Source organism: Bombina bombina, chromosome 5, assembly GCF_027579735.1.
Source record: "Bombina bombina isolate aBomBom1 chromosome 5, aBomBom1.pri, whole genome shotgun sequence".
NCBI lineage: Eukaryota > Metazoa > Chordata > Amphibia > Anura > Bombinatoridae > Bombina > Bombina bombina.
The window spans coordinates 538,894,329-538,910,730 of record NC_069503.1 but is presented as its reverse complement, the minus strand read 5'-3'; the positions used below and the strand labels follow the sequence as shown (position 1 = coordinate 538,910,730).

Sequence of the window (16,402 nt, the reverse complement as noted above, 5' to 3'; positions counted from 1 at the left end):
CTTACCGCACCGGGTGACACCAACCCTAGTGACGCCACTGATTTGTTGAGCATTAACATAAACAAAGCACTACAAAGTAACATCACTGAACTCAGAAAACAATCATGTGCATTCACTAAAACTGCAGCTTAGCTGATTTCTACAAAGACAAACAAACCTGAGTGATGTATCATTATTATTTTTTTTAATATTTAAACTACTATAGCCAATTCCAAATTCCATCACATTAATGGTATAGTCACTGTATGCAACATTATTATGACGGTACTAAAATATTTCCAATTGCATTTTACATAGTTACTTATTTAGTTAAAATGAATATTTGGCACAAATAAGATGATTTGGACCTTTATGTGAACTTAATATTTTCTATTTAGTTAAAATAAATATTTAGCATAAATATTATGAGGGTGAAATTAATATATATTTATTTTTTTGCTTTGAAAGGTAATCTTTCAAATCTCCCGATTTTTGTATGAGAATGAGTGGTGCCAAGGTTAAAAAATTAGTTTTAATAGTTGTGAATATTTGAAAAGCTCATATTTAAGTGTTAGAGCAGCAAATCAAAGCCTCAAGCAGTCAAGTCATTCAGTAAAGCAAAAAAATAATAATACAATTTGATCAATAGTTCCCAGCTTTATTAGTACATTATTATAGGACATCCACTATACGCAAAACATTTTTTAGTTTCACGAGTAGCATGCAAATTACATTTATTAGATTATTAGTTGTTTTTTTTAACTGTATACACTATGAGTTATTAAAACGTACAATATATTCAGAAAAGAGTAAACGGTAATTTAGCAGTCTAGTGGAAAATCCGAACTTTATGATTATAACATTGATCTACACAAAAAGTTCCAGTTCATTCAGATCTCGTCTTATGAAGTTTAGCTCTGAATTTAAAGGACCAAAAAACTATTTTATTGCACTTTAGTAATTATTATTTCATATATATATAATGTGTGTGTGTGTGTGTGTGTGTGTATGTACTGTATATGTGTAGATAGATAGATAGATAGATAGATAGATAGATAGATAGATAGATAGAAAGATAGATAGATTTAGGATTTAAATATACCCTGAAAATAAGTCACAAACATAACTTTAACACATTATTTATATTCCAGGTTTTACACTATTTATTACTATTAAGAATAATAATTATAATAATAGTATTATAATAATTTCAGGTGTATGTTTTTTTTTTAAGTAAACTGGGTCAGTGAAGCCAATCAGAGGCTCAGTCAAACTAAGACAGCAGTGTAAAAAATGTGTTATTGAGGCTGCGTCTTGCCTTAGTTAGATAGTGATAAACTATTATGTATAGCCTGAACATAGTATTGACCAGTATTATTTGCTATTACTACTTGGACTGTAATGTAGTGTTTATTACTTGTGTGTATGTGTGAATATACTTTAATGGGCTGGTACTCCATATGCATGAACCTACTGTATATGCATTTTTTGAGTGTACAATATATACATGTGGAAATATTCATGTATATACATTTATTTTGATATGTTTGCTATGCTCACTGGTGTAATTTAAATTGTGGTGGTGGTGGTGTTTGTGCTAAAATATTGTTTTTCATATAAAAAGTAATATGGGATAGGAAGCGTTGCATGCTATATTGTTAGTTGGCAAATTTCTTTATCTCTGTATAAAATACATAATCATGGCACAGAAATTATTTCTTAATATAAAACTGGGTGATATTTGTTAAACAGCATTTGCAAATATGACTTGCTACAAATTTTACTCATTGATTTAACCCCTTGAGTACTAACAACCGTCGCAGAGTTTCCACTCTGGTGCTAATGACGGCTCAGAGTCGTCACTAGCACTCTCCCACCTTGAGGGAGATCTGGGGGCTCCCACCCACTCCTACCCCGGCGATCGGGCTTGTATAATGACAGGCATCACCGGGGCTTCATGTTATGTGTGGTGACGTCTTGTGCATTGATGTGATGACGTCACCGCGCAACTTTATTTAAACTTAACAATGTTAAGTAAAGGAAAAAGGGGACATGCTGCTTAGAAGCCTGCATCTCAGACATCTAAGCTACAGACCCCCAAAACCCATCGTTGGAAAGGTAATCGCCTAACCTTTCCAACAGTGTAAGTCTTGGGGATCTGAAAAAAGGAAAAAAAAAGGTTTAAAAAAAAAAGAAGAAAACAAAACCCTTTGAACAGCTTAGCACCCAGGTGGGAAAGTGCTTAGCACTCAAAGGGTTAAATGTATAAATAATATATTTTAGGGGAACATTTTGATAAACTTAAAAAACTTATCACTAAATGTATCTACAAAATTCACCTTTACTGGTTTGGCTGAATAACTGAAGATAAACTGGTATATAATATACACACAATGTATAAAAGCACAAGCCTGAGTGCAGGTAAAAAAACAAAAACAAAATAGAAACATCATTCAACCAGCAATATATAGCACTGTATTCGCAGTCAATATTATACATAGAAATATATTATTTGCTAGTGTTGTACACTCCTATATACACTCATATACAGTTGATTGCATACGTAAATCAAATGATTTACTCAATGCAGGTAGGACATTTTGTTATGTGACAATCTGGAATGGAAATGTATTTAACTGGGAATTTTTATTAACATATAAAAAGGATTTAAAATCTTTAGCAAGGCAAGAGAATCCTGGTTATATTCCAGATTATAATATAACAATGTCTATTAGTTCTTGGGTAGATGAATACTTACATGCAACTTAATTGATGAATTATATTTTATTATTACTATTATTATTTATTTGTATAGCGTCACTAAATTCCGTAGCACTGAGATCATTTTATACTATGGATTATTAATTATACCAATTATATCCAAGGTCTGACTAACAGTAAACCAAACAATATAAAATTGCCAAACTTTTGGATACATCATGACTAATTATGTTTCTATAAAGCCAAAACTTCTTTTAAAAAAAGAACCTTGTGAACAAGATATAGAAATGGAAAATTATACTTTTTTGTTCACAGAATGGGAGCATCACAGCAAACCAATCCAATCAAAAGCAAACAGGCAACCACACACATTTACAAGTTGCCCAAGGTTTACAATATGCTGAAGATGCAGCCGAGCACGAAAACATGATGGCTATGTTAAAAACGACATCAGTACGAGGAGACATGTCGCCTGCTTTACGATCAAGAAATCGAAGTAACAGGAGTAAGTAAAAAAATAAAGATTTGCATTTTTGTTATGTAGAAAACAAATGTTAAGTCCTGTTTACACACGTTTTGTTATCGCTGCATGTTTATGTTAAAGTAATGGTAAATCCTAGTGTTTTTGAAACACTAGGATTTACAAGTGCTACAAATAAAGGGGATTTTCAGTTATGAAGTATAATATATTTCATGCTGAAAGTTCCTTTATTTGCCTGTAGTGTATGTTGTGCTGAGAGCCTCAGGCCGCCCACGGCAGAATGCTATTTTTTCAATAAGGTACTTTTCCACCTCTTAGACAATAACTGTACAGCCCATTTGGCATTATTATGTATTGCTAGCACGCTATTGGCTGACATCACCTCATTGCCATAATAGTGTTCTGCCATGGGCAGTCTGAGGCGCTCAGCGCTGCATACGTTGCAGGCAAATAAAGGAACTTTCAGCATGAAGTATTTTATACTTCATGACTTAAAGTCCCCTTTTATTTGTAGCACTGGCAAATCCTAGAGTTTAAAAAATGCTAGAATTTACCATCACTTTAATTATTATACCATTATGTAAGAAATAATGGAGAGTTACATTCTAGTCTTGTTGATCTTCACAAAACCATCTAAGCCTATTAGATTATCCTCTTTTGACCTTGAAAGATGACATTGAAAAATCCTAGTTTTTTTTTACCATCTCCTAAACAATGATCATCATCTTCTTTAGGACCAAACTCTGATAATGAATGATAAAAGTTTAACCATTACTGGTCCAGATTTCAAGTGCTATGAAAAAATATTAGAGCTAATATTTGCTCAGGTTAAATCAATAGTAGTCTTATTTCTGTGCTCAAGGTGAAAGTAGAAAGGTAGTGAGCAACCAAAAGCCTCAGGCGTTTGCGCTAAATCCATCACCTCATAGACCTCTGTGGGCACATTACAAAAGATTGTTTTGGTTCGCTAAGAAATAGTTTAAATAGCTTTGTTCTCCACTCAGGAGAATATTTGATTTATTTATTATATATATATATATATATATATATATATATATATATATATATATATATATATATATATATATATATATATATATATATGTATGTATATATATATATATATATATATATATATATATATATATATATATATATACATACAGTGTATAAATATATATATACACACACACACTTTTTTTACTGAATGAACGAAACTATATAAAATAAATAAAAATAAACATTTCTGTATGTATATATATATATATATATATATATAGAGAGAGAGAGAGAGAAAGAGAGATCTGTGACGTGCAATGAGGTCAGTGGCTGTTGAGGCACTGGCTAGTATCAAAGCCAGATAAACACACATATGAACCCGATAGAGGTTCAATTGTTGGATACTTAAAAATCTGCAGAAACACTCGGGCATACATAAACGAAAACATTCAAAGGCACACACACACACACACTCCTAGACACACAGAAATACGCAGACACACAGAAACATATACTCACTAACAAACACTCAGAAATACTCACACACGCTCAAAAAAAAAACTCTGCACAGATTGTCAGTCCGTCTCTTACACTAACTGCCAAAGAGGCAGATATGAATGCTGCCTCACTTGGGGCTTTTTCCTAAATGGCTTAATGATGAAATGTGACTCCTGACCTTAAAGACAGTAGGTGGGTGCTTAATATAGCACCTTCTTAATTGTTGCACAATCGAGGGAGGGTAAGCTGGTCTCTGCCTCTCTCTATGTATTTGCAGCTAAGATCAGAGAATTTGGTGGGGGGGGGTATTTTAATTTCACTTATTTATTATTTTCTTTTTTCTTTTCATGACAGGCTAGGCTCTGCCTCCCCTGACTGCATGTCAGCGATGGAAAAATATCACTATAGTTTACTAGTCATGGTGTTAAAAAATACTAGTCCAGAGGGAAACAGCTACTCTTAATAATATCAAAAGAGGACATGAATGTTCTTCTTTAGCCAAGCATTGCATATATATACATAAACAAAAACTTATAATGTTTAAATGGCAAGCTATAGAATTTGTAGACACCCATTAGAGATGGGGACAGGTTACAGATTTTAAATCGATGGGATATGTTCTGGATATTCAAACTAGAAACAAGAATACCAAAAGGTTTTAACTCAGAATTTGATATTATAAATTATTGGGAATAGATCTCGGCCCCTTTGAGAATAAGGGGTTAGAAGTAGTATTATTTTTATTATTTTTTAAGGGTGTGTTTAAGACCCACAAGTAAGAACCTTTTAAGAAATTTTAAAAAAAGGGAAAGGAGCGAGGATTAGTGGTAGCCTTGATTTTTTTTAAATATGCTGCATGAGTAGGCAACTTATTTCAATAGTTTTGATTAAACAGAGTATTGATTAACCAAGAATAAGTATTAAATAATAAGCGGTGCAACCACTAACCACTACGGATTGATGCGTGTGAGTGCAAATATATAAAGAAGGGAGATATGGAGTGCTGTCCTCAAGCTGGGAAGCAATCAAATGTTGAATGCATTAATCTGTGAAGTTACAGGCTAACTATAAAATATAACGGGGAAAAATATAACTCCTAAGCAGATGCAATTTGGCAATTTAAGTTTGTTTACAACATCATAACAATATACTCGAAAGCAGTGTGTCATACCCATTTAATATGATGATTCAATAATTGAATCTTATTTAATATGTCATTTGATTTTGGGTTTTTAAAAATAACTCAAAGTGATAGTAAATCCTAGCATTTTTGAAACACTAGGATTTACCAGTGCAACAAATTAAAGGGACAGTATACTGTAAAATAGTTTTTCCCTTAATGTGTTTACAATTGCTTTCTTTACCAACTGCAGAGTAAAAAATGTATGAAAATTAGCTTTTTAAGGTTTATTTTTGTATATTAAAGCTCGGATTTTGTGTTTTGAAGCCACAGCCTAATAAAATAGGTTGAGCTTGTAGGTATAATCAGGTCTCATTACTGTATCACATTGTGTACATATACCTGCTTCTTTATCTTATATCTGTCCTTAAAACAATCACCAATACTTTGAGAGAACAATGGAAAATCAACATTTTACTACCTTATCTCTGCTTTATCACACTGGGAGTGTAATTTCTTCTGCTGGCTGTGTTTACAAAGATTATCTATAGCTGGTACGCACGGCCACAAACTTTCAGAATAGGTGGGGATACCACATGTTAAATTAACAATTTCAAATGCCAATATAAGGGTAAAGGAGCTACTTGTAAACAATTTAATACACTGCAGCAGGTAAAGTGGATCATTGGGAACAAATTAAAGGGGAGAAAATTTTTGAGTAAACTGTCCCTTTAAGGGGACTTTCAGTCATGAAATATAAAATACTTCATGCTAAAAGTTCCTTTATTTGTTTGCAGCGTTCGCCGCGCTGAGCGCCTCAGGCCACCTATGGCATAACGCTATTTTGCAGTGATGTGATCTTAGCCAATAGCATGCTAGCTATCCGGCATAATGCCAGCATGCCCGTACGGTTATTAGCTAAGAGGTGGAAACGTCACCTCACTAAAAAATAGCATTCTGCCGTGGTCTGCCTGAGGAGATTTGTGTGGCGAACGCTTCAAACAAATAAAGGAACTTTTAACATGAAATATGTTATACTTAATGACTGAAAGTTCCCTTTATTTGTTCCACTGGTAAATCTTAGCGTGTCAAAAATGCTAGGATTTACTATAACTTTAAGTAATATCTCACTGCTGGTCGATATGCCAAATTATAAGATATTGCAACATAGTTGCTCATTTATATGAACATGTTACAATGAGGACTTACGGGCAATATAGCAACTATAATGACAATTCCTTTTGGCATAGATCCTAAGAATACTTTGTAATATATCAATCTTATGTGATTATTTTCAGTATTTAGACACAATATATTTTTACAACTAAGCCACTCCTAGCTAAATGTAAATATCCAACAATTGGCCTCTTATGAAAATCTAACTTGGAGCTTCTATCCATATAAATACAACATAAATCTGTACACAATAAGAGATTATCTTATGACTGGAAATGATTAAATACAGAGATCACTGATGGGAAAGGTCTCTTAGAATTTTAGGATTGCTGTATAGATCAAGGAATTAGGTTTTAATATTATCTCCAAACAATCACAACCAAAGAGATAGTCTGCATGGCATATATCAGATTCAGATAATGTTTTTCCATATTTGAGAACAGAATAATTGTAGGTAGGTGGAGGCGACGTTGGGGGCGGCAGATTAGGGGTTAATAAATATAATATAGGGGTCGGCGGTGTTAGGGGCAGAAGATTAGGGGTACATAGGGATAATGTAAGTGGCGGCGGTGTGCGGTCGGCAGATTAGGGGTTAAAAAATTTTAATAGAGTGGCGGCGATGTGGGGGGGCCTCGGTTTAGGGGTACATAGGTAGTTTATGGGTGTTAGTGTACTTTAGAGCACAGTAGTTAAGAGCTTTATAAACCGGCGTTAGCCCAGAAAGCTCTTAACTACTGACTTTTTTCTGCGGCTGGAGTTTTGTCGTTAGATTTCTAACGCTCACTTCAGCCACGACTCTAAATACCAGCGTTAGAAAGATCCCATTGAAAAGATACGCAAATGGCGTAGGGGGATCTGCGGTATGGAAAAGTCGCGGCTGCAAAGTGAGCGTTAGACCCTTTCCTGACTGACTCTAAATACCGGCGGTAGCCCAAAACCAGCGTTAGGAGCCTCTAACGCTGGTTTTGACGACTAACGCCAAACTCTAAATCTAGCCGTTTGTGTCTATATTTTTCAAATATGTAGATATATATTTACATCAGTCAATATACCGAATAGTCATCATTAGAATAGGGCTAAAATATATGTATGTATCCTTAGATTAAGAATATATGAATTACCTAATCATCACGTTTTAAACTATGACCAGATACATCTAAAATGAACTATTAAATATATCATATCAATTATGTCCCATATTCTGATTTGAGATATATATTGAAAAGGCTGACTTATCAAATTGGGTTAGAATATAATACCTTGTGCTACTGTTGCAAATAGTTTTATATATACAGTATATATATATATATATATATATATATATATATATATATATATATATATATATATATTGATATATATATATATATATATATATATATATATATATATATATATATATATATATTGAGGCCATCAGGAACTGCATGTGGAATGAATGGATAACATTCTGCCAAAGAAGACTGAACAATCTAAGAAAGCAACCAATCAAAATAGTAATAGTAGAAAGCGGATGTGGTTAAATATGCAAATACTCCCCTCTGGAAACAAGCTATATATATGGCCCACAGCTGAAATGCGTCAGATAGCTAAGGGAGTATCATGATCTGTTGAGATCATTTTTATATGTGCAGTTTTGTGGTGTGCTACTTGTATTTTCTATCTTAAATTGACATGAATAAAATGTGATTTTACACAAGGATTGAACTTGTCTGGTAGCGATTTTGTGGCACTTTGTAAAAAGTTATTAGTCCACTCAAATAAAGATAGGGAAAGTCAAATTTGTACTCGTCACTGTAATTTCATACTGGTCTGGGGCTAGTGGACATTTCAAGCCCTGTATATATATATTTTTTTACTATATGTGTGTATGTGTATGTATGTTTATACGTGTATGTACATACAAATACACACACACACCTAATAATAATATATATATATATATATATATATATATATATATATATATATATATATATATATATATATATATATATATATATATATTAGACATGCATTCATTTTCAGACAAATGTACATTCGTACCAAGAATCGAATATTCATTTCGTAATGAAATTTGTCTAATATTTATTCGTTTCCTTTGAATATTTTTTTTTTTATGTATTTATATTTACCCGGTAACCCAATCCTCAGCTTGTCAGGTCCCTGGCCACACTAACAGGAGGCTTAGCGCGCTCTCCACTTAGGACCTGCACTAGCTATCAATTGAGCACCACTTGTAATCTGATTCTGAGCCATTGTGTTTTATTTTAACAGGATATAAACTGGAAAATAAAAATTCTCTAATATGTAAGAGCGCTTTATTATTGTAATATTACTTGATGCAGAGCATCAATGCATTGCTTGGAGCTAGCTGAAAACATCTAGTAAGCCAATGACAAGAAACATATGTGTGTAGCCACCTATCACCAGCTAGCTCCCAGTAGTATAGGATATGTGCATATTTTTTCAACAAGAGATACCAAGAAAACAAAGCAAATTTTATAATAGAATTTAAAAGTGTACTAAAATGACATATTATATGAATATGCAAGTTTAATTTTGACTTTCTTATTCCTTTAACATAGGTCGACTTGGTTCAAGTAGCACTGGAAATACAAGCTCATCTAGTGTAGCTGCAGATGAAATCTTGGATCAAATTGTGGAGTCTGCTACTCAAGTGCCAAACCAAAGAGCATTGGCTCGAGAAAGGAGGCGATCACGAGCAAACAGGAAGACATGTAAGTTCCTGACTGGACGTTTATAACTATAATAATATATAAAAGTATGATAAAAGAACATCTATATCATTCCTCACAAATGCCTAGATTACGAGTTTTGCGCTATAGTGGATGCGAAATGAACGCAACAAAAGTTGCGTTATTTCACCCTTCATAGTGCTGCCATTACAAGTTTTTGAAAAGCCACCTTGTGCGTACGATATGGTGGCAATAAGCTCCATACCGCACAAAATCCAAGGGCTGCTTTGACGTGCTTGTGCACACTTTCCCCATAGACATCAATGGGGAGAAGGTGTTAGAAGAAAAAAACTAACACTTGAAGTGCAGAATGGCGATCACCGTAACGCAACTCTATTGATGTCTATGGGGAAAAAAGTTACGTTTAAACACCCTAACATAAACCCCAAGTCTAAATACCCCTAATCTGCTGCCCCTGACATCTTAAAATAAATAAAAACATACCTGTGAAATTAAAAAAACAACTAAGTTTAAACTAACAATTAACCTAACATAAGTATTATACTAAACTATTATACTAAAATTAAAATAACTACCAATTAAAAAAACTAAATTACACATTAAAAAAAACTAACGCTGTTGTTAGTTTAACTTAGTTTTTTTTTTATTTCACAGGTAAGTTTTATTTATTTTAAGATAGGGATAATTTAATTTTAATTTAAAGTTAGGGGGTGATAGGTTTAGGGGTTAATAGTTTAATTTATTAGTTGCGATGTGGGGGGCTGGCGGTTTAGGGGTTAATAGGTTTATTTAGTAGTGGCGATGGGGGTTGCTGGCGGTTTAGGGGTTAATAGGTTTAGTTAGTGACAGCAGTGTTGGAGAGCGGCGGAATAGGGGTTAATAACTTTATTATAGTGGCGGGGATGTGGGCGGGCGGCAGATTAGTGGTTAATAAGTTTTACATAGTGTTTGCGATGTGGGAGGGCCTTGGTTTAAGGGTTAATAGGTAGTTTATGGGTGTTAGTGTACTTTGTAACACTTTAGTTGTGAGTTTTGTGAAACATTTTTGTTACACAAAATCCATAACTACTGCTCTCAGATGTTGGTATGGATCGTATCGGTATAGGATGTAACACAAGCATTTTAGCCTCACTGCACAACCTGTAATACCGGCGCTATGGAAATCCCACGCAAAAAAACATTTTTTGAGTGCGGGATTGACGTTGCGTTACAGACTAAAATGCTTGCGGTATAGGTATACCGACATGACTCGTAATGTCTGCATTACTGTTTGTACGCTGAAATGGCCATTTTTTCAGCATTAAAACCGGATTGCTAAACTCGTAATCTAGCCGAAATAAAGTTTTATTAAAATGGAATTAATAGTATGAAGTTATCTCTTTATAATGTCCCCAACAACATTTAATTTTGTTGATCTAAGCAATTTTTTTCTAAACATAAATCAATCAGTATAGTCACCAATTACAAAATAATGAACACTTTTATGTATTTTAAAACCATGAACAAATAAAATGTAATGTAGTTGTTCAAAAAAACTATACTTGCTTTATTTAGAGACTGTGTGTACCAGAAACCTAACTATGGGGCTGAAAGATAAAAATTGGGTCTTGTGTCCCGTTAAAGAGATGTACACACATATCCTCAATGGTTTTGGAGAACAGGTTAATTTCACACAACACCTGTTAGCATTCCTAGATACTGTAAACACACAAGAAGCTCACTCACAGGAACGAACAACCAGCTCAATAACATTGTTAGCCTGTTCTATGGCGATTTACCACCTGGGTGCAGCTTCATTAGCTCAGTAATGATTTTCACAGAGTAGAACTTTCCTGTAGTATATCAGCCTAGTATATCAGCCTGACCCCGCCTCTTATAGTCAGTCCAGCGCTAAAATACCAGGCAATTCTGAACAAGGAACAGAGCAACCCCAGACAATCATCGTTTTGGCCTTCATTGGGCCTCGTCACTGAGGTGTAGCTATATTCCTCTAAGCACACTGAGTAAGGAGTCCACGTCTGGTTGCCCCTTTTTCCCTTAGGGAGACTATATACAAACAGAGAGAAGCGAACTCACAGGAACTAACTACTAGCTCAATTACATTGTTAGCCTTTACACGCTGTAAAAAGGAATCAGTTAAAGAGACGGTAAACACCGTGAAATTAAAAAAAAAAGTTTAGTTATACATAATGAAACAACTTTGCAATACATTTTAATTATTTATTTTTCCCCTTTTCATGTAATTTAGTCCTGAAAATTAAGCAGTTTCTAATTCTCAGATCTTAAAATAGATCCTGTTGACTTCTCAAGTCTAACTTTGCTACATATATATCCCTTATTGACTTTATCAGATAACAACTGCAAAACAAGGTACTTGATACTAACTTTATGACAGTGTTTTCTGGGGCACCTCCAAAATTAGGCGAATGGTGGGTGGAGTTTGGCTAGTGAAAAATAATTATAGTAAAAAGGGTGTATAGTATCTTGTAATTACAAACAGGCCCTTTCAACCTTTGATGTAATTGTTACATTTTCTTTGCCTTTAATCCTTCCCGTTTGTTTTTGGATTTTGAAATCAAGAGCTTAATGAGACAGATAAGGATTTCATGTTTTTTTGGGAAGTAAAAATGTTAACAGCAGACGCATTTTAGGATTGTAATCACTGAAAAAACACACTGACAATAACAACCAAAGATCAGAAATTATTATCTACCAAAAGCAAGATTGTGATCAACTCCTCTACTGGAACTGGAACCCATTTTATATTATAATGAATTTATAAGAGACTTGAAAACGAATGTGTTAAAGCCACATCCCACATTTTTCTTTCATCATTCAGACAGAACTTGTGACTTGTAAATTTTACAATTTACTGCTTTTATCTAATTTGCTTCATTGTCTTGGTACTCTTAGTTGAAAATCATACCTAGGAGCAGCAATGCACTACTGGGATTTTTCTGCTGACTGGTTGCTGTACATAAAGGATTGGCTCTACAGATGTGTTCTTCTAGCTCCCACTAGTGCATTGCTTCTTCAACAAAGGATGTCAGGAGATTGAAGCAAATTTTATTCTAGAAATAAATTGGAAAGTTGTTTAAAATAACATCGTCTATCTGAATCATAAAATAAATAATGGTGTTATGTCTCTTTAACATATACATTTTAATGTAGAAACATAAAAATGGAATCTTGAACTTATTGCAATGTAAATACACCTTAAAGGGACATGTAGATATATACCAGGGTTACAATATATATTATTTATTAATATTCTTTAAAATAACCTCCAATTAAAATGTATATACGAAACAATTGAAACTATTATTTATTCCTAAATTCTTAGATTAGTTAGCTTTATATACACATTCAATTATATTTATGTAGAAACTAGATTATGAATCAATTATACAAGCTTATTTAATTACAATATTCTTTACAAAGCAAACCATATAGCAAATATATCTCTAAAATGAACCTTACTTACAATAAACACCACACATGAGAATCCCAGCACAGTCTATAATTAGCCAATTAATCTGAGCTAAAATAACCTCTTATTTAGCCACCATGAAACAAGTTTTCAAATATATCACAATAGCTACAAATAACTTAATACACCAGAGGAATTTAACTGCAATAACTAATTTATATGAAATTTCACAATAGTAAAACTGATTTATAAATATAAAGTACAAATTCTTTTCTAGCAAATAAAATTATTTAGCATTAATGTGACTAGTTCTAAACTACACAGGACTATGGATATAAACTTAAAACACCAAATATGTTCTTTAAATTACCAGCTGCAATCTAACTATAACTTTAGAATGCCTTTGATTTAAATATTAAAAATATAGAGCAATCATATACATCACCAAATAAACCAAATTGAAGTTCAACTTTTTCAGATAAATCCAGTTCACCTCATAAATGAGAAAGGTATTTGCAATTTAGAGAATAAAAGGTTTAGGCCCAATGTTGCTTTCTATAAACCAAGGCAGCAAGATAAGTCAGAAAGTTAAAACTCAGCAGCATGACCTCCTTTTTTCTCCTATGCATGAGCTTTTTTTACAAGTCATACAGCCCGACTCTATTCTAATCATTGGTGAATATTCGGATACGCACCACGGTGCTTGTCCCTTATTGGCCCTCGGATCTGAACATTCATTTGGCTTATTGGGAAATGTATATGTTTTAACAGTCAATTCGTTTGGCTGTCATACCAGTTTTAGTCCACTAGGGGGCAGCAGACAAAGAAACCCTGCTTCACCATCAAAGTGCCACAGAAAAGACAGATTACTATATATCTTCAAATTTATATTTAATATACTCACTATTTTCTGATATTAATAAATTATATGTTCAGTACATATGGTAACATCTAATATCATTGAAAATTTACAATTTGAGATCAAACACTAGTATATTATCAATTCTATATTAAAATATGCTTATTGGAGTCTTATTCCTTTTTAATATAAATATAGCCCACATATTGGTACATCTCTTCATAGTGTTATTTTGAGTGCATGAAAACACAATTTATATATAATTTATGGGACAATTTACTGTTTTCTCCTCGGTCTGAAATGAATGAAACAATGTTGTTATTCTGACACAGTTAAACATTTTAGATTGACTATATAGCTACTTATTAAATTCAGCAAATATTTATCTAATATATTACTGTTAGGCATTTTTCTCAGATCCACAATTACACATTTATACAATTTATTTGGACAGTCTGAGGCACAAATTAAATATTTAAAAACTATATAGATAGTTTGTCTAAACTTTAACTCTCCAAGACCTTTATGCTTTCAAAGTACATATTTTGAGATGTGTATGTAGCTCAGCAGGGGATAATTTAACATCCCTCTGATGACATCTGATGAGAGTGGTTCCCTGTCATGAAGAACCTGTTTCTTGTGCATACACTTAAGCTTTAAAGAGTTGAATATTGTAGATCTCTCGGCTGCTTATCCACAGGGGTCATTATCTGGTAACTTTTATTACATAGATTTTGATATGAGCAAATGTAATTTAGCATATTGAGTGGGGAGGGGGTCTGAGCTGAATTCTGATGTGTAATCAGCAAGACATCTCATGTCTGACCTCAGAATTGCAATACACAGAGGGGGTCTGAGCTGAATTCTGATGTGTAATCAGCAAGACATCTCATGTCTGACCTCAGAATTGCAATACACAGAATGTTTCCAGCAATGGTATTAAGCATGCTCAAATTTAATATTTGATAGATTGCATACTTATTTTATCTTATTATATATATATATATATATATATATATATATATATATATATATATATATATATATATATATATATATATATATATATATATATATATATATATATATATGTATTATCTACTGACATTCACAGATACTAAACCCAATTTTTTTCTTTCATGATTTCGGATAGAGCAGGCAGTTTTAAGCAACTTTCTAATTTACTCCTATTATCAAATTTTCTTCGTTCTCTTGGTATCTTTATTTAAAAAAGCAGGAATTTAAGCTTAGGAGCCGGACCATTTTTGATTCAGCACCCGGGTAGCACTTGCTGATTGGTGGCTACATGTAGCCACCAATCAGCAAGCACAATCCATGGTGCTGGACCAAAAATGGGCCGGCTCCTAAGCTTAAATTCCTGCTTTTCAAATAAAGATACCAAAGCGAACGAAGAAAGATTGATAATAGGAGTAAATTAGAAAGTTGCTTAAATGTGCATGCTCTATCTGAATCATAAAAGAAAACATTTTGGGTTTAGTATCGCTTTAATCACCTAAGATGTTCAACAGATCTTTATTACAATTGTGTTATATTGATGCTTGGAAGATAATTAGAATTTCAAGTATAGTAATTCATTTCTTTGTTACATGCAGTAAGAAGAACATTAAAAAGTGGACTGACACCGGAGGAAGCCATATCGTTAGGACTTATAAGCACTTCTGAAATGCAAATCTGAATATTTAAATAAAAGACTGGAAACCAAACACCTTTATTGTGATTAATTTACATATTTGAAGATGTGTGTTTATGTTCATTTGTTTTTTTTCTCTTGCACTTTTTGTAAGCCAAAGAATGAACTGTTTCACCACAACAGGAAACAACATTGAAATCCCTAGCAATGCAATTTGTTATATTTTATTTATTGCTTGATTTATTTATTTTAGTTTTCCTTTTAGGCAGACTTTTGCTGTAAAAAAATAAATAAATACTTTTCACTCTTTTAAATGTCACATGGCATGATGTAAGATAACTAAGTGTCTTTCTGTTTGCATTTTTGGGGGGTTTTGTTCCTTGCACAAATCAGTTCTCATTTTATTAGATAGTTAAACAAATGTATTTCCAATTCAGAAAAACATTATATGCAACAGACCAGTCAGAATGCAATGTAAGTTCTATCAGATATTAAGTTATATATATATCTGTCATTATCTTATAATATTAGCTTTCTATGGCATCTGAACCCCATTCAGTTAAACAGGAAGACCACCACTAAATTTATAGGGACATTCCAGCCAAAATTGGAATCCACGTGGATGTATTTCAGTTTTGAATAGAATCATTTTTGTAATATACAAGTATTAGCAAAAATACTACTAATAAAAGCTATAACTGTTTCAAAAGTATATTTAAGTATGCACCAGCATTTTAAACAAAGCACTTGAACAGAGATGTGCTTGTA

The 16,402-nt window shown here is 33.0% G+C and overlaps 1 protein-coding gene across 4 annotated transcripts in view; it reads left to right on the top strand.

The window, feature by feature from the left end:
* Positions 1-15,973, top strand: part of FHOD3 (formin homology 2 domain containing 3) — a 463,343-nt gene extending 447,370 nt beyond the window's left edge. For all 4 annotated transcript variants that reach the window (XM_053714485.1, XM_053714483.1, XM_053714484.1 and 1 more), the window contains 3 exons: positions 3,016-3,205; positions 9,563-9,715; positions 15,597-15,973. In XM_053714485.1, coding sequence (XP_053570460.1) covers positions 3,016-3,205; positions 9,563-9,715; positions 15,597-15,679 — 426 coding nt within the window. In that variant the 3' untranslated portion in view covers positions 15,680-15,973. The remainder of the gene's footprint in view (positions 1-3,015; positions 3,206-9,562; positions 9,716-15,596) is intronic.
* Positions 15,974-16,402: the final 429 nt, after the last annotated feature.